This window comes from Macaca mulatta, chromosome 3, assembly GCF_049350105.2.
Source record: "Macaca mulatta isolate MMU2019108-1 chromosome 3, T2T-MMU8v2.0, whole genome shotgun sequence".
Taxonomy (NCBI): Eukaryota; Metazoa; Chordata; class Mammalia; order Primates; family Cercopithecidae; genus Macaca; species Macaca mulatta.
In genome coordinates this window covers 182,780,803-182,798,424 of record NC_133408.1, presented here as the reverse complement: position 1 = coordinate 182,798,424, position 17,622 = coordinate 182,780,803, and the positions used below count along the sequence as shown (strand labels likewise).

The following is a 17,622-nucleotide window of genomic DNA, read 5'->3' as shown; positions in this document are numbered from 1 at the left end:
GCTCACACCTGTAATCTCAGCACTTTGGGAGGCCAAGGTGGGCGAATCATGAAGTCGGGAGTTCGAGACCATCCTGGCTAACACAGTGAAACTCCATCTCTATTAAAAATACAAAAAATTAGCCGGGCGTGGTGGCACGCACCTGTAATCCCAGCTACTCAGGAGGCTGAGGCAGGAGAATCGCTTGAATCTGGGAGGCGGAGGTTGCAGTGAGCCGAGATCACACCACTGCACTCCAGCACCTGGGTGACACAGAGAGACTCTGTCAAAAAAAAAAAAAAAAAAAAAAAAAAGTTGATTGCTCTCATCCATTGGAATGCGTCAAAGCCTCTTCCCAGTACCCTTCCTAATTGAAATGCACAGTTTATTTTGATCTATTTCTGCATGTTTTCCTGCCTTACTCACCTCTTTTACTTATCAATAATTCATCCTTCAAGTTAGCGTCTTTTAATCACCTAGTGGGGGCCCTCCTCCAGACTGGCCTTATAAATAATATGGCATCATGGCTTTTTAAAATTCCGATGGCGTTTATCCCAGTTTTGCCTCTCTGGACGGCATGCCCAAGCGCACATGGAGCGTTTTTTCCATAAAAGCCTGTAAAACCAGTTAGGCAGGTATCAGGTTAGGGGTCATTCATCCATGTGGGCAGCAGGGGGCAGCCTTTCCTTATTTTTGAGACGTAAGTACCTGCAATCTGAGCTCCGCCACTTGAGGGGGCGAGAAGAATGAGCAGCGCGTGGTGGGGCCAGGACGCGGAAGAAAGCAGGGTTACTCCTGCACCTCTGTGTCTGGGGCAAGTGGGAGACGGAGAGAGAAGCAAAGAACATTTTACATGTGCAATTCTTGAAAGCTTTCTAGCATGTTCATTTCAACCTAAATTCCTTGTTCTCAGTTGAGGAACTGAAACCCCAAGAGGCCAAAATGAGTTGCCCAATGATGATGAAGCACTGCGCCCCCAAGACTCCTTAAATTCAGGGGATGCCGCCAAACCCTGCCCCTCCGTGAAGCCGACCTCCTGTGGCCAGACTGCCGGGCTCCCAGCAGCCCTGTAGCGTGGATAAACCTCTTAAACTCTGTCTCATTATCTGTAAGCTGGGAAAAATAATACCTACCTCGTGGGGTTGTGAGAATTGCATGTGATAGTGAGTGTCGGGGTTAATCATGGTGCCAGAAGAATCAGTAAAAATGTTAGTGACTGAAGCCTGGAGCGGTGGCTCACGTCTGTAATCCCAGCACTTTGGGAAGCCGAAGCGGGTGCATCACCTGAGGTCAGGAGTTTGAGACCAGCCTGGCTAACATGGTGAAAACCTTTCTCTACTAAAAATACAAAAAATCAGCTGGGCGTGGTGGCGTGTGCCTATAATCCCAGCTACTTGGGAGGCTGAGGCAGGAGAAACACTTGAACCGGAGAGGCGGAGATTGCAGTGAGCCGAGAACGCACCATTGCACTCCAGCCTGGCGACAGAGCGAGACTGTCTCAAAAAAAAAAAAAAAAAAAAAAAAGTTACTGCCTGTTGTTTTCAGAGAGATACTGTAACTGCCCAATAGGTTCACCTTGCCTACTATGTAGACAGAGCCGATTTATCAAGACAGGGGAATTGCCATAGAGAAAGAGTAATTCATGCAAAGCAGGCTGTGTAGGAGACTGGAGTTTTGTAATTACTCAAATCAAATCTTGCCGTCTCCCCAGGAATTCAAGGATCCAAGTTTTAGAGGATAATTTGGTGGGCGGAGGGGAAAGCAGTAAGTCAGGAGTGCCGATAGGCTGGGTTGGAGATGAAATCCCAGCTGTTTTCTTGTGCTGAGTCAGTTCCTGAGTGGGGGCCACAAGACCAGATGAGCTAGTTTATCCATCTGGGTGGTGCCAGCTGATCCATCGAGTGCAGGGGCTGCAAAGTATCTCAAGCCCTGATCTTAGGTTTTACAATAGTGATGTTATCCCCAGGAGCAAATTAGGGAGGTTTGGAATCGCAGGATCCAGCTACATGACTCCTAAACCATAATTTCTAATTTTTTGGCAAATTTGTTAGTCCTATAAAGACAGTCTAGTCTCTAGGCAAAAAGGAGGTTTGTTGTGGGAAAGGACTGTTATCATCTTTGTTTCAAACTAGAAACTAAGTTCTTCCCAAAGTTAGTTCAGCCTGTGCTGGGGAAGGAATAAGGACAACTTGGACGTTAAAAGCAAGATGGAGGCCGGGCGCGGTCGTCAAGGCCACAATCCCAGTACTTTGGCAGGCAGAGGAAGGTGGATCATGAGGTCAGGAGTTTGAGACCAGCCTAGCCAACATGGTGAAACCCCATCTGTACTAAAATAAAAAAAAATTAGCCAGGCATGGTGGTGCACACCTGTAGTTCCAGCTACTGGGGAGGCTGAGGCAGGGGAATCACTTGAACCTGGGAGGTAGAGGTTGCAGTGAGCCAAGATCAAGCCACTGCACTCCAGCCTGGCAACAGGTTGAGACTCCAGCTAAAACAAAACAAAACAAAACCAAACAAAACCAACAACAACAACAAAAAAGAAAACCAAGATGGAGTTGTTTGGGTCAGGTCTCTTTCACTGTCTCAGTTACAATTTTGCAATGGCAGTTTCAATACTGGTCTCAGGATGTCTTTACCATATCCAATCTCAGGTTTTCAGCAGACATCAGAAGACCTGGAAGATATGTTAAAATGCAGTTTGCTGTCTGGGTGTGGTGGCTCACGCCTGTAATCCCAGCACCTTAGGAGGCCGAGGAGCAGGCAGATCTCTTTAGCCTAGGAGTTTGAGACCAGCCTGAGCAACATATGAGATCACCATCTCTACAAATAATAATAATATTAGCTGGGTTTGTGGTGTGTGCCTGTGGTCCTAGCTACTTGGGAGGCTGAGGTGGGAGGATCACTTGAGTTTGGGAGGTCAAGGCTGCAGTGAGCAGTGATCACGCCTTTGCACTTCAGTCTGGGCAAAAAAGCAAGACCCTATCTCAAAAAAAAAAAAAAAAAAAAAAAAAAGCCATTTGTTGGGCCCTGTCCCAGGAGATCTGACTCGGTGGGTCTGGGATAGGGCCTAGCTTTTGTGTTTCTCTTAAATTCCCAGGTGATTTTGGTGTTGCTGGCTTAGGGACCACTCTTGGAGAACCATTCTTCTGGAAGGGTCTTTCTTTTCTCAGCACATTTCCCTCCACTCCATGTTTATTCCTCCACTCACTGGGTGCTTATTACATCCCAGGCTTTGCTTAATCACTGGAGATATCGGGATATGTAAGACAAGATGTACCTGCTCAAGGAGCACACAGTCATTTGCCAGGATGGACACATCTATTGCACCTGAGCACCTAAGCACCTGAGCAGGACTAGGACAGAAGAAAGCAGAGACAGGAGGAGGACACCTGCCTCAGACCCGAGGGAGGGCCAGCAGGGCCAGACCCAAGGGAGGTGGGGACAAGGAAGAATCAGGAAGACTTTTCTGAAAAGGATGAAGGGGAGGTTGGGAAGGGCCTCCAGTCTGAGGGTGCCATAGTGCCCAAAGACAGAGGCCGGAGGCACATGGCTTATTGGATGGGCCACCAGGGCTTCTGAGGAGGGGAGGGGACAGGGGAGGAGAGCAGTGAAGAGACCTGAGACTGGGAGAGGGGGCAGGGGTTGTGCCAGGAGAACCCTAAATTTCCCTAGGGAGCTTGGATTCTAGTTTGTTCACTGTGGGAGGCTAGGGAGCAAGGCCATAACCAGGAGCTCTCTGAGAGCAGTCATCTTGCTGCATGGAAGGGGACAATTGGGAGGAGCCCCTCAGGAGGTGCAGGGAGGCAGGGAATGGGTGATAGTGACGGGGGACTGGAGAAACATCAGAGGCCAGCGCTGATGGACTTGTCATCACCTCAGACCACAGTCGTAGCGGGATGTGAGGTGGGGCACAGAGAGCGTGGGCTTTGAAGCTAGGCAAATGAGGAGTCAACCCCAGACCTACCATCTGCTGGGCGTGGGACGTGGGTAAACTAATAAGCCTCTTTGAACCTGTTTTCTTATCTGTACCGCTGGATTAATAACTCTGGAGGGGAGAGAAAACTAAATGGGAAAATGTCTACACATAGGAATAGTGTAAACATGTTGGTATTATTCTGTGGAGGGATAAAAGGCAGACTTCTCAAAAGCACGAGGGATGGAGACCCAGGGATTTATCTTCTCCCTTCCAGACACACGAGCCAGTTGTTGGGCAACAGGGCCAGCAGGATCACCTCCAAGCAGGACATCGGCTTGTGGGGAGTACAGACTGGGTTAGCAGGAGCACATGTGGAGAGGGGCCTCCGAGGAAGCTGAGGCGGTCAGTGCTGGGGTTTCTCTGCATATGTTTGCTCTGGGTACAGAGAGGACCCTGTGTAGTCAAAGGTGGCAGTGAGGTCTTGCCAAGCATGCCAGCGTGTCACACATCAGCACATTGGGAGCCCACAGAAGTGCCAAGGCCGAGAAACCTCTTTAAGACCACTGTTGTGGAGGGTAGAGGAGGAGAGGAAGGAGAAGGAGAAGGAGAAGGAGGTGGCAGTGCTCTGATGGAGGAGCAGGAGCAGGAGGGGCTTGCAGAGGAGACGCTCCGGGTGGTGTGTGTGTGGTGGGGGTGGGTGGTGTTCCTGGTCCTCCAGGTGCTGCCCGGCCCCTGTCAGCCAGGGGTGAACCCCTGTGGGATAAGCCTATGTGATACCAACAATCCAAGCTACACCTGTGACACAAGACACTGCTGTGGCTCTGGCTGGTGTGGACCACCATCATCATCCTCCTGAGCTGCTGCTTCATCTGCTGCCACTGCTGAGCCAAGCGCTGCCTTCAGGCCAGGCAGTGGCAACAAGAAATCAACCCCATCACCTGTAGGAAGCCCAGGATTACTCAGCACCGCCATTTTATCTTCAGTTTTGTGCCAAACTATTTACTACCTTGTCATGAGGGATTGGTTTCCCGACCTCCAACTCTTCCCCAACCATAGAGTGACTTCCAGCTATGGCATGTAGCCCTTAAGGTGGCAGTGCCCCTGGGACTCCCAGAGGCACAGAGCAGCCCCTAGTCTGAGTCCAGCAGAAGCAGCACGAGACCCCCATGCATTGCTGACCCTGGGGCCTCTGACACCAGCTGACCCAGCAGCCACCAAAGACCTGGGAACGGAGCCCAGTGTCTCTGTGGCCTGCCTGGGGGAGCTCGACTGAGGAGCCTTCCTGTGCAAGGATTTAGAATATACGGAGAAGTTGCTGAATGATTAGAGCTCTGAGCATGACAGAGTATCCCCCCCCCTCCCCTCCCCGCCCCCTTACCCCCAAGCAAAGAGTGTGTGTGCAACTGGGGCCAACATGACGATGGCCTCAAAGCATTCAACATGCTCATCAGTGATGCTCTGGATGGCCCCCTGGACATCCATGACAGTTGGCCTGTGCAGTCTCCTGGTGACAAGGAGGAAGGTCCCTGCCAGCCCTGCAAGGAGCAAGCTTGAGAGTCTGGGCATCCACACTGGCCACGGCCCCCAGTCCCTGCTGCTGAGCACTGTGAATGAACAGGACTCTCCCAACCCCTAGAGCAACAGCTCCCAGCCAGAGACGGCCCTGTCTGCACCCAAGACCTTGGCAAAGCAACCAGGGACAGAAAGAACCAGAAGAGAAGCTTTCAATGACTTTCAGCCATTTTGTCCCCATTTTTTCTCTTCGCCTGTCCTGCATTTTTCTCCATCTCCAGGTACAGTTCGGGATGTGGATGCCTGTCCCCACACAAAAACACTTGGGATTCATTCCTGATACCCCAATTCATCCCGATTTTCCCCTCTTTAAAGTCAGATCTCACCTACCTGTTTGGTCAGAGAGAGGTGTGTTTTAAAATCCCCGAGGAAGGAGGCAGGGACTGTGCCCTCAGAGGATTATTGGTGAAGGGAATTTATGCTTAATTTCAGTTTAGGAGAATGCTGCTGTGTCTCTGCCTAGGACAGGCAGCCCATTGTGGCCCTGGGTGAGAAGGGAAGCCCACAGGGACCCAGGGTTTGTCACCTGTGGCTGCCAGTGTCTGCAGAGCCAGAATTGAGCTAATCCCATGAAAGGATGGGCGCTGATGGGCAGTTGTATGATCGGTTGCTATGGGGCTTGTTGATCTCTCAAATTCCAGGTGATAAGATCAATGAATGCTTGACTGGCCCCTTCCCAGCAGGCTCTGGGGGCTACAAACTGGTTCAGGTGTGGAATGTCATACTCCTTTACCTTTGGTTTTTCTTTGAAAAACAAACAACGAAAGACAAATGAAAACAAGAATTCTACCAGTGTTCAGGCAAGAATTCTTTTCGGGAAAAGGGATGTTTGTGGCTCTTCCCCGCACTGGCATTCAAAAGCTTGGCTGCAGAATGGCTATCATTAAAATGTCCAAAAAATAGAAGATGCTGGTGAGGCTGCAGAGGAAAGGGAACGCTTGTACACTGTTGGCCAGCGTATAAATTAGTTCATGGAAAAATTAATGCAGAAAGCAGTTTGGAGATTCCTGAAATCATTTAAATCAGAACTATGATTCCACCCAGCAATTCCTTTACTGGGCATTTACCCAAAGGAATATAATTGGTCTGCCAAAAAGACACATGCTCTTACATGTCCATCACAGCACTATTCTCAGTAGCAAAGTCGTGGAATGAACCTAGGTGTCCATCAGAGGTAGACTGGATAAAGGAAATGTGGTACATATACACCATGGAATACTATACAGCCAAGAAAAGAATGAAAACATGTCCTTTGCAGCAACATAGGTGGAGCTGGAGACCATAATCCTAAGCAAATTAACATAGGAATGGAAAACCAAATATCATGTTCTCATGTTTAAGCGGGAGCTGAGCATTGGCACATGGATATAAAGATAGGAACAGTAGACAATACAACTGGTAGAGGGAAGAGAGAAGGAGGGTGGAAAGGGCTGAAAAACTACCTATCGGGTACTATGCTCACTGCCTTAGTGATGAGATCATTTGTGCTCCAAACCTCAGCATCACAGAATATACCCATGTAACAAACCTGAACATGTAGCCCCTAAATGTAAAATAAAAGTTGAAATTATTTTTTAAAAATGGAGCCTGGGTCAGGAGCGGTAGCTCACACCTGTAATCCCAGCACTTTAGATCACTTGAGGTCAGGAGTTCAAAACCAGCCTGGCCAACATGGCGAAACCCTGTCTCTACTAAAAATGTATTGGAGGCCTGTGCTGTGTTCCCTGTAACAGGAAATGTGCTCTGAACTTGTCTGTCTCCCTTGGCTGCTCCTGGCCCTTGGTACCAGCTTCCAGGAGTGTCCACAACCACTTGGGACAGAAGGTGAAGGTGGAATTTCAAAGAGAAGCTTGCTTGGATCTTCGGTGACAAGCTTGGATGAGCTACAGCCCCAACATGGGCCCTCTCAGAATTGCCAGGAGGAGGCTTTGGCCGGTACCACAGGTGCCACGGAGCCTGCCTCTCTCTGCTGTGTCCAGTGGGTGCAAGTCAGCCAACATGTGGCCAGAATGGCTGGATGGTGTCACAGCCCTCAGATGTCTTTCCTTACATCTTTTTTAAGGAGTCCCAGATAACTCCCTTGAAGTGTCTCAAAGGTGAGCAAGTTTTATGAAAATGAATCCTTCCTCGGTTAATTGACCAAATGGGTGAATCCTGACCCTCTCCAGTTTCTTTCCCTGGTCGGAGTGGGGAGCTGGTGTTAGCTGTGGGATTCACTGTGGCGTCCTACCCCAAAGGCAAAGAAGACGAAAATAAAGCGTGCAGAGCTGGGCTTGATTCCCAAGTCGCAGTCTGGCTCCCGCTATGGTAGGCGAGACGTCTCTCTAGCTGCTCACAGAGGTGGAACTAGGGAGTTGAGGGAAGAGTTGGGGGCCAGGGAGATTCGCTTGAGTCTGATTTTCCAGGTGAATGAGAAGGGAGGGATTGGTGCCAACACATTCCTGGGAGAGTCACATCATCACCAACAGCATTTGTCATTATTGTTGTATGTTAGCAATAAGATTCAACTGGTCAGATTTTTTGGGCTCCTTCAAAAATGCTGACACATTTTTTGTGCTGTGATTGTTCTGAAGGCGGAGTAGCTCCAACCAGTGTGAGAACCCAAATAAAAATCAATACCGCCTGCCAAAGACCACCGTTCTGAAACTCACTTTTATCTGGAACAGCGTCCCCCTTTCTCCCGAGATTCTTCTTATTTTTGGATTCCATCTCTTTATATGTGCTAATCTAGTGTAGGATGGAACACATTTTGGGAGCTGGGGGCTCTGCTTACATTTAAGGGGAACAGCCCTGTCTGGCCTGAGATTGGAGGTTGCTTTCCAGTGTGAAGGAGTGTGAGGCAGCAGGCACAGACAAAGTGAGAGCAGGGTCATTTTATTGGTACAGAGATTGCAGAGGGACTGGGGGGTTTAGCTGTTGGCAGCTATGGTGTCCCTAATCCAGTCCACATAGTTGTAGACCTTGGTGTAGACTCCAGGCCTGTTCTTCTGGGCACAGCCATAGCCCCAGGAGACAATTCCTTGGAGCTGTCCATTGGAGACCACAGGGCCACCAGAGTCACCCTGGGGAGAAGAAGGGAGAAGTTGTATGAAGAGAGAAATAGAGGAGGAAAATAGCTACATTTACTCTGAACCTTAAAAGATCCATTTCCAGCCAGCTCTGTGGCTCCATGTCCTTCTCACAGTGGCCCATTCTCTGTTCTTCCTAAGCAGACAATAGGCAGCCTAAGGGAGCCTTCCTCACTTCTCCATGGGGGCACTGCAGGGAGCCTCCTCAGCCCCACCACCTTGGGAGTTCAAATATTTTTCCCGGGTGGGGCCTGGGGATCAGTGGGAGCCTCAGCATGGGGAGGGTTGTTCAAATCACCTGGCAGGAATCCTTGCCTCCTTCAAGGAAGCCCACACAGAACATGTTGCTGGTAATCTTTCCAGGGTAGGAGGCTTCACACTCAGCCTGGGTCAGCACAGGAGCATCCAGGCACTGCAGCTCATCTGGGTAGTCGGCTGTGAGGATCAGGAGGCGATCAGAGAAAGTAGAAATGTGGGTCAGGCCACATTTCTGACCCAAGACCCAAGGAGACAATAATCTAGGATGGAACATTGAAGAGGAACACTGCTCCTGGAGAGGACTCCAAAACATAAGTCCTGGCAAGGGACTCTGGCTTTTAGTTCCCAGAATGATCATTGTTCAACCCCTCCCAAGACGTGATTATAGCAAGTTCTCCATTTGTCCTGTCTTTTGATTTTAGAAGCTAGGTCTTAGAGACTTTGCATCTCTCTGATGTCCAGTCCAGAGCCTGTGTGTAATGGACACAAGAAATATGTCTTAAGCCTGGAGGCCAGAGGTTTTAAGTTAAGGGGCATTGTTTGTTCTGGAAATTGTGAGGATGAAGGGAAGTAGAAGGACAAAGGGTGCCACTCACCGCCAGAGCTCAGAGTGTTGCCCCAGCCAGAGATGAGGGCCTCGGCGCCAGCAGCTGGAGGGGCGGTGGGCAGAGAGATGGTGGACACGCGGGCATTGATGACGGCAGGTGAGGAGAGCTTGATCAGCAGGATGTCATTGTTGAGAGTTTTCCTGTCGTAATCTGGGTGGCGGATGATCTTGGCTGCATTGATGAACTGCTCAGTCCCCTCCAGGACTTCGATGTTGTGCTCTCCCAGTCTCACCTGGATGCGGCTGATAGACAGGAGGGATGGTGAAAACAGCCGGGGCACCCATCCCACCTTCCCCAGGGTCCTTAAGCTCCCTGCTCATGAACAGCTCTGGAGGGATCAGGTGGGCTGTGTAGCCATATCACATGGGCAGTAGAGGGATGTGGGTCAGTGCAGGTGTGAGACCCAGGACCTTTCTGCTTCAGAGGTTGGTGGTAGTGGGGTTGGGAAGAGTCAAAGTGATCCCACCGGAGGCTGCTCCTCAACTCGCCTTCCCAGTCTCTTTCCCACAATCTCCACAGTCACTAGCATTGTGGGCACATGGAGCTCCTTGTAGTTTTCCCAGCATTCTTCACCCCAGATCTTTGCTAACTGCACACAGCATCTATTCCTCCCTCCCTTCTTGGCCTGGTGAGCACCACCCTTCTGTGTAATCTAATCCAAGGGTAGCCACAGCATTAGTATCTCCTGGAAACTTGTTAGAAATGTAAATTCTTGGTCCTTACCCCCACCTACTGATCAGAACCTTGGGGATGGGACCCAGTGATTTGTGCCTTAACAAGCCTGCAGGTGGTTCTGACACATACTCAGGTTTGAGAGTTCTTGGTGTAGGCAGCAGTTCTCAGCTCTGTCTATACACTCTACAGTTACCAGAGGTAGAGTGTTAAATACTCACTGATATTCACCCCCTCTTCCTGAAAATTTTGAGTTAATTGCCCTGAGATAGGACACAGGCATTAGTATTTTTAAAAACCCTTTCTTAGGTGGCTTTAATGTATAGCTAACCAGCAAAAGGTACTTGCCTGCTTTTCTCACTAGCTCTGACCACCTCAAGATCATCCCTGCCTGCTTTTATTACCACAACCCTTGCTGTTTCATGGATTTGCCTGGGTGTGAGAGGTTCCTGTCTTGCGTTCACTCTCTGCTCTGGAGAGTCAGCTGCTGCCAACAAGTTTTCTTCTCCACCACCTCTCCCCTCCATCTTACCCAACCTCAGTACTTCCCTGGGCTGAAGTCATGCTCTCCCAGGCAGCCTGGCTGGGAGCTTTGCCGTCAGGGACCCCACACTTACGTCTTGTAGCAGTGAGCTGCTGACACCACCCACTGTTCGTTTATGAGGGAGCCACCACAGAAGTGGTAGCCAGAATTCAGAGACACCTGGTAGGGGACAGAATTCTCTTCACAGGTGTAGCCCCCAACGATCTTGTCATCATCGTCAAAGGGGGCAGCAACTGGAGTGGAGATGGGAAGGGAGAAGTCAGTAGCATGTTAGGGGTGGCGCCCCCACCCTGCAGTTGCATTCTGCTAATTGGAAATCGTTAACAAGCACAGTGAGGCTAGGCAAGGGAGGGAGCGCTGCCACCCCTGGTGAGCATCACTGGATGTGGCTCCCAAGTCTCTGTATCTGCAGAGCATGTAGCAAGGTATCCGGTGGGGGCTCAGATGTCTCCTAGGGTCACCAGGCTGAGGTCACAATGAATGTCCTCACAATGCTTCCAGTGGGATAGGAGTTGGGATGTGTCTGTCTCACCCACTGAGTGCTTCTCTCTTTCATTCACCACCTGTGTACTCCACCTGGCCGTTTAAGCCCTGGATGGTCAGGATACTTTAGCCAAGCTAGGAAAACCCCTGGCTGTGTAGACCTGGCCATGACCAGCTTCCCCCTCAGCTCAGATCTGTGTAGTGAGGGCAGAGTTGAGGGCAGCCCCTGGCTCACTTCGGCAGAACAAATGTAGACGTTATTATTGTCCAAAAGAACAGCAATTCTTAACCTTGGCTGCATGCCTAGAAATGTTAAAAATCACCTGGGAAGCTTAAAAGCCCAGAACACAGGCTGCACCCCAGACAAATGAAGTGAGAATTTCTAGAGTTGAGTCTCTGGCACGAGTAATTTTTCCACCTCCCCAGGTGCATTCGAGGTTAAGAGCAGCTATAGTGGAGGTGTTCTGGTGCTGTGGGAGCCAAGCCTGAAGCCCATTTTGTGGGCCAGCCCCACCTGGTCTCCCTTCCCAGGTTCTCCAACCACAGCTCGTATATGGATGAATGATAGTTCTGGGAGTGAAATCAGGGAGAAGGTGAAACAGGTGAATCTTAAAAAAAGCCCAAGGAGATTGGGCAGTAGAGATGCCAGATGGAGGAAATAGAACATCAGAGCACAGTCGAAAGAGGAGAGGCGGCAAGAATGGAAGGCCATGCGTCTGCCAGGAAAGGGGTGGTTGGGGCCTGAGGCAGGGCATGAAACTTACCAGCAACTCCCACAAAGGCAAGGATCAGGAGTGGATTCATGGTGGTAGAGTGTGCCTGACTGGTGGTGGAGGACCCGTCTTTATACCTCCTGAGGATCAGGAGAGGAAGTGTCTGTGAGGTGAGGGTCACTGCTCCTCCCAACACAAACACACCTGCAGCTTTCCCCTTCCCAGGGTCTTGCATCAGCTCGGCTATGTTTGGCCACTCTGTGGGTTTGTGATTCACAGGTAATAAGGAAACTTGTCATCTGAGAGCAGAGAGGGAGACCGGCTATTTCCTGGAAGAATGCTGGGATGGGGAAGACAGGGAAAGCAAAGCCCTGGATCACACAGCTGGGCTTTCTTAGGCTGAGGAAAAGAGGGTGAGAAGGACAGAGAATGACCTGGCTGTTTAGAAATCCTTTTACCTATTGGGAATGTATTTAATGTACTTAAGGAAGGGCAAGCGTTGGTAACAAACTTGGCTTTTCAGTGTCTTGGGGCCGCCATGATAGGAGCAAAGTCTTATTTAAGGCTCATTCTGTGAATATGAAGATGCTTCTCTCCAGTCAGTGTGCGGGAAGGTCAAATCCAAGGCTTTGGGGAAAGAGAATTCCAACACTAAGGGGTAAGAAGAAGGGAGACTCAGCATTCCATAGGATTCTGGGCTTCCAGATGGCTCTCCTTCCTACCAAGGCTTAAGGATGGGAAGTGTTTCAATGAAGGTGGGGGCACAGGTTAGTTAGGAGCTTACTCAGTGCATCTGGAGGATGGAAAACCAGTGGCGCACTCCTCCCCTTCTTCAATGTGAAGACATTTGTCTCTCTCATGTGCATCCTGTCATAGGTTCTTTTTATGCAGCCTCACGGTTGCTCTGGCAACCTGCACTCAGGGTGATGCAAACTGACCCACCCTCTCAGGGCTGACAGTCTGAACCAGAATGACATGCCCCTGATCAGATGTCAGAGTTTGGACCATGGTAAATCTGGTTTATGTTCTGATCTGAGAATCAGCAGTAGGTAGAGATTTAAGCACATGGTAAATGGGTCACATATTGGATTCAGTAACGAAGATGTGGAGGGGTGGGTCTAGAATTCTCTATTTTAGATGCAGTGAGATTATACTGGGCTCAGTACAAAGTGAATCTTCTCAAAGAATATCCTGATTTGGGCCCTACCAAGGCTACTAAGACATAGTTGTGCAATTGACTGAGGCATAACATGGCCAGAGCATGTGGAGATGGAGATGCTGTCTGTGCTCAGGTCTAATGATGAAAGGAGGAGCTTCCTTATGAGGGTGCTTTCCCTTCTCAGTAACTCTGAGCTCAGGTTGGTGATGGGCGGGAGTGAGTGGAGTTCAAGTTTGAATTTGAAAGGTAAAGGAAAAAGGTATGTTCTGGAGACGGCGAAGAAAATGAGAAAAGCTCAGAAATTTGGTGGTGAAATTGGACATGGCCAGTGGCTAGAGGGAGGAATCAAATGGAAACCAGACAGAATTGGAAAAAAATGCCAAAATGGGGCCCTTGGAGTTGAGCGGACACACAGAGAACCTCTGGGTTTAGCTCCTGGCATGGCCGCCGAGCCAGCTTCCCCACAGCCAGGAGACCCACAGCTCAGAGAACCCCTCTCCACCCTGTACCCCCTCTAATCACTGATGGGCTCATACCTAACACTGCTATACTTAGATGGTACACGGTGCCTGACTACTTTACAAGAGTTTTCACATAAGCAACAGTGGTACATTACTCTTCATTTATGCTGAGTTTCACATTTAACTTTCCACAAACATGCTAATTGTGATTTGTGCAGAGCAGAATTATTTCCATTTATAGAGGAAAACAATAAGATTGAGAAGGATTCTGTCTTGCCCAAGAATACAGATCTTGGCAGAGCTGACCATAAGGCCAACGGAAGTCATGGAGAGCGTTGTGAAATGTGGGAATTGCTGCAGGTGGCATCTAAAAGGAGATTTATTGAGGATCAAGGCACAGGTCCCCAGAGGACAATCTGTATGTCTGATTCCTTCCTGGTGCTTTTCTTCCTGGTAGAAATAGATGATTGAATTCATCTTTCTCCTGGCAGCTTCTCTCAGAGCCTTACCTTGCCACAGTTCCAGACCCATTCAGGCCATGACTGCCATGTAGATGACACACCTCTCTGCTCATGAATAACTGGCCAAGCCTGAGGTAACCAGGTTTTGGAGCATTGATAATTTGGGTTTTTCCTGTGTTGTCTCTAAACATGTTGTTTCATTTTGTCCCCTTGTCATGGGGTCTTCGCAGAACTCCTGCCTTGGAGGATAAGGAGAGACTCTTGCTCTAGCAACTATAGACACCAGTGTGCACTAAACAGGGAGGTGAACCTTGGTAGAAGATGGAAAATTTGTTTAGAAAAGGGGATTTTTGGATCAGTGCTTCTGTCTCTGATGCTCTGTTTGATAGGGAACACCCAAGAATATGAGGATTTCTGTATCTAGAGCTTGAAGACTAGCCTTCTCCAGTATTTTGTGCTCTTCCTTAAATGATCACAGTATAGTCTGAGGTCATCTTTCTTCAAAAAGCAATGACTCTACAGGCAGAGAACATAGCTGTAGGTGGAGACTGTTACCTCATACTGTACACTCGGGTGTGTAGGACAGGTTCAGATCTAGCTGCCCAAGCTCCATTTGGAGGACATGTCATTCTTTGTACTGTTCATTCTGAACTATAGATTTTTTTGTCTACTTCTCTAAGACATCTTTCTGTCTTGTGTTTAGTGCTTAGCCCACCAAACCACTGTCCTTCAATTATGGTAACAGTGAATCATTTCTGTGTGCTTACTATATATCATGTAACTTACTATACAGCATGTAACTCATATAAGTTAAGAATTTTTTTCATTTTATCATCACAATCACCTTGGGATTTTACATTTTAGAGATGATGAAATGATCATTTTACAGATGATCAAATGAGCTTTCTGGAGGTGAAGTGACTCTCCCATCTCCCAGAGCAGCAGCTCCCAGCCAGAACTGGCCCTGCCTGCACCCAAGACCTTGGCACAGCAACCAGAGCCGGAAAGAACCAGAAGAGAAGCTTTCAAGGACTCTCAGCCACTTTGTCCCCATTTTTTCTCTTCTCCTGTCCTGCATTTTTCTCCACCTCCAGATACAGGTCGGAATGTGGATGCCTGTTCCCACACAAAAACACTTGGGATTCATTCCTGATACCCCATTTCATCCCGATTTCCCCTATTTAAACTCAGATCTCACCTACCTGTTTGGTCAGAGAGATGAGTGTTTTAAAATCTCCAAGGAAGGAGGCAGGGACTGTGCCCTCAGATGATTATTGGTGAAGGGAATTTATGCTTAATTTCAGTTTAGGAGAATGCTGCTGTGTCTCTGCCTAGGACAGGCAGCCCATTGTGGCCCTGGGTGATGAGGGAAGCCCACAGAGACCCAGGATTTGTCACCTGTGGCTACCAGTGTCTGCAGAGCCAGAATTGAGCTAATCCTGTGAAAGGATGGGTGCTGATGGGCAGTTGTATGGTCGGTTGCTATGGGGCTTGTTGATCTCTCAGATTCCAGGTGACAAGATCAATGAATGCTTGACCGGCCCCTTCCCAGCAGGCTCTGGTGGCTGCAAACTGGTTCAGGTGTGGAAGGTCACACTACTTTACCTTTGGTTTTTGTTTGAAAACCAAACAACGAAAGACAGATGAATTCAAGAACTCTACAAGTGGTCAGGCAAGAATTCTCTTCAGGAAAAGGGATGTTTGTGACTCTTCCCCACATTGGCCTTGAAAGGGCCTGGCAGCCAAGTGGCTTTTATTAAAATGTTAAAAAAGTAGAAGATGCTGGTGAGGCTGCAGAGGAAAGGCAATGCTAATACACTGTTGGGCCGAGTGTAAATTTGTTCATGGAAAAATTAATGCAGAAAGCAGTTTGGAGATTTCTGAAATAATTTAAAACAGAACTAACATTCCACCCAGCAATTCCCTGACTGGGCATTTACCCACAGGAAAATAATTGCTCTGCCAAAAACACACATGCTCTTACATGTCCATCATAGCACTATTCTCAGTAGCAAATCCTTGGAATGAAGCTAGGTGTCCATCAGCGGTAGACTGGATAAAAGAAATATGGTACATATATACCATAGAATACTATGCAGCCATGAAAAGAATGAAATCTTGTCCTTTGAAGCAACATGGATGGAGCTGGAGACCATAATCCTAAGCAAATTAACATAGGAACGGAGAGCCAAAAACCACATTCTCATGTATGAGTTTGAGCTGAGAATTGGATACACATAGATATAAAGATGGGAACAGTAGACAATACATCTGGTAGAGGGAAGAGAGAAGGAGGTGGAAAGGGTGAAAAACTACCTATTGGGTGCTACGCTCACTGCCTGAGTGATGATATCATTTGTGCCCCAAACCTCAGCATCACACAATATATTCATGTAACAAACCTGCACATGTAGCCCCTGAATCTAAAATAAAAGTTGAAATTATTTTTTTAAAAATGGGGCCTGTGCCAGAAGTGGTGGCTCACACCTGCAATCCCAACACTTTGGATCACTTGAGGTCAGGAGTTCAAAACCAGCCTGGCCAACATGGTGAAACCCTGTCTCTACTAAAAATACAAAAAAATACAAAAAAAAAAAAAAATAGCTGGTCATGGTGGCGGGTGCCTGTAATCCCAGGTACTTGGGAGGCTGAATCACTTGAACTTGAACTCAGAAGGCAGAGGTTGTAGTGAGCAGAGATCATGCCACGGCACTCCAGCCTGGCTGGTGTTCAGCCAGAGGGAGATGTTTTGTGTGAAGCCTGAGGTGGGGGCTCTTCATAGCCTCTGTGAGAAGGAGGTCCTAAGCCGTGGCGGTGGACAGAGTTGCAGCTTTCTGCCTCTTTGCCCTTTGGTCTGGACCCACAGGTGAACAGCACCAGCCTCGATCCCGAGCACACGCTCTGGAGACCTTCACATCTCACGTTTCCATGTGAGCAAATGGACTGGGAAAGCTGTGTGGCCTGAGAAAAGGCAACCCCATGGCCTGGCTCTACACAGTATTTTGTCTTTTTTTTTGAATAAGCACTTTTTTTTTTTTTTTTTGCTTGTTTTGTGTTTTTGGTGGTGGTAGTGGTTTATTTTACACTGACCACGTGGAAGAAATCCCATGGTTATCTGTGATTTTCATGCCCTGTTTCTGCTGGCAACCCTTCTGAGTGGAGTGACTCAATTTTCTGTGTAAAATGGCCCAGGTAGGAGGTGGAAGCAGCCGTCTGGAAGGCCCCTGGGATCCTTATGTCTGTCTCTTGGCTTCAGGTAGCCAGTTGGGTTTTGTTAGGAATGATCTGAATGGAGACAGAAAACAGTGGAAACTAACACTCCCTGCCCAGCCCTGTTTATATGAAGCGTTTCGTTCTTCCCTTGACTCTTGAGTGATGATGATATTCAGACGAGGCATTGACATTATGGTAAGAAAGGGAAAAAATGTATGTGTCTTGTCTGTGTATCTATCTACTGGATATATATCTCCAAAAGCAGACAAACCCAAGGCTGTAAGGTGAACTAGGATCTGCATTTTGACTCCAGAAAAACAAAATCCATGTTGAACAAAGTGATGTTTGTATGCAGTGACTTTCTCGGTGACCTGTGTGTATCTGTCCATTGTGTGCAAGCCCTGAGACCTATTTTCCTCTGAAGATAGTGAGTGGTAGCCGTCTCCTCACATGAATCACATCTAGAGCACAGATGGCCCTCTGAAGATATTTGATCTTACACATTTATTGTTTAC

General features: G+C 48.5%; 1 protein-coding gene across 1 annotated transcript; it reads right to left on the bottom strand.

Annotated features, from left to right (window-relative positions):
* Positions 1–8,376: 8,376 nt before the first annotated feature.
* On the bottom strand, positions 8,377–11,904 carry PRSS2 (serine protease 2). Its single transcript, NM_001047120.1, is given in 5 exon segments — positions 8,377–8,529; positions 8,834–8,970; positions 9,390–9,643; positions 10,691–10,850; positions 11,865–11,904. Coding segments are annotated over 5 exon segments (744 nt in total).
* Between the last annotated feature and the right edge of the window lie 5,718 nt (positions 11,905–17,622).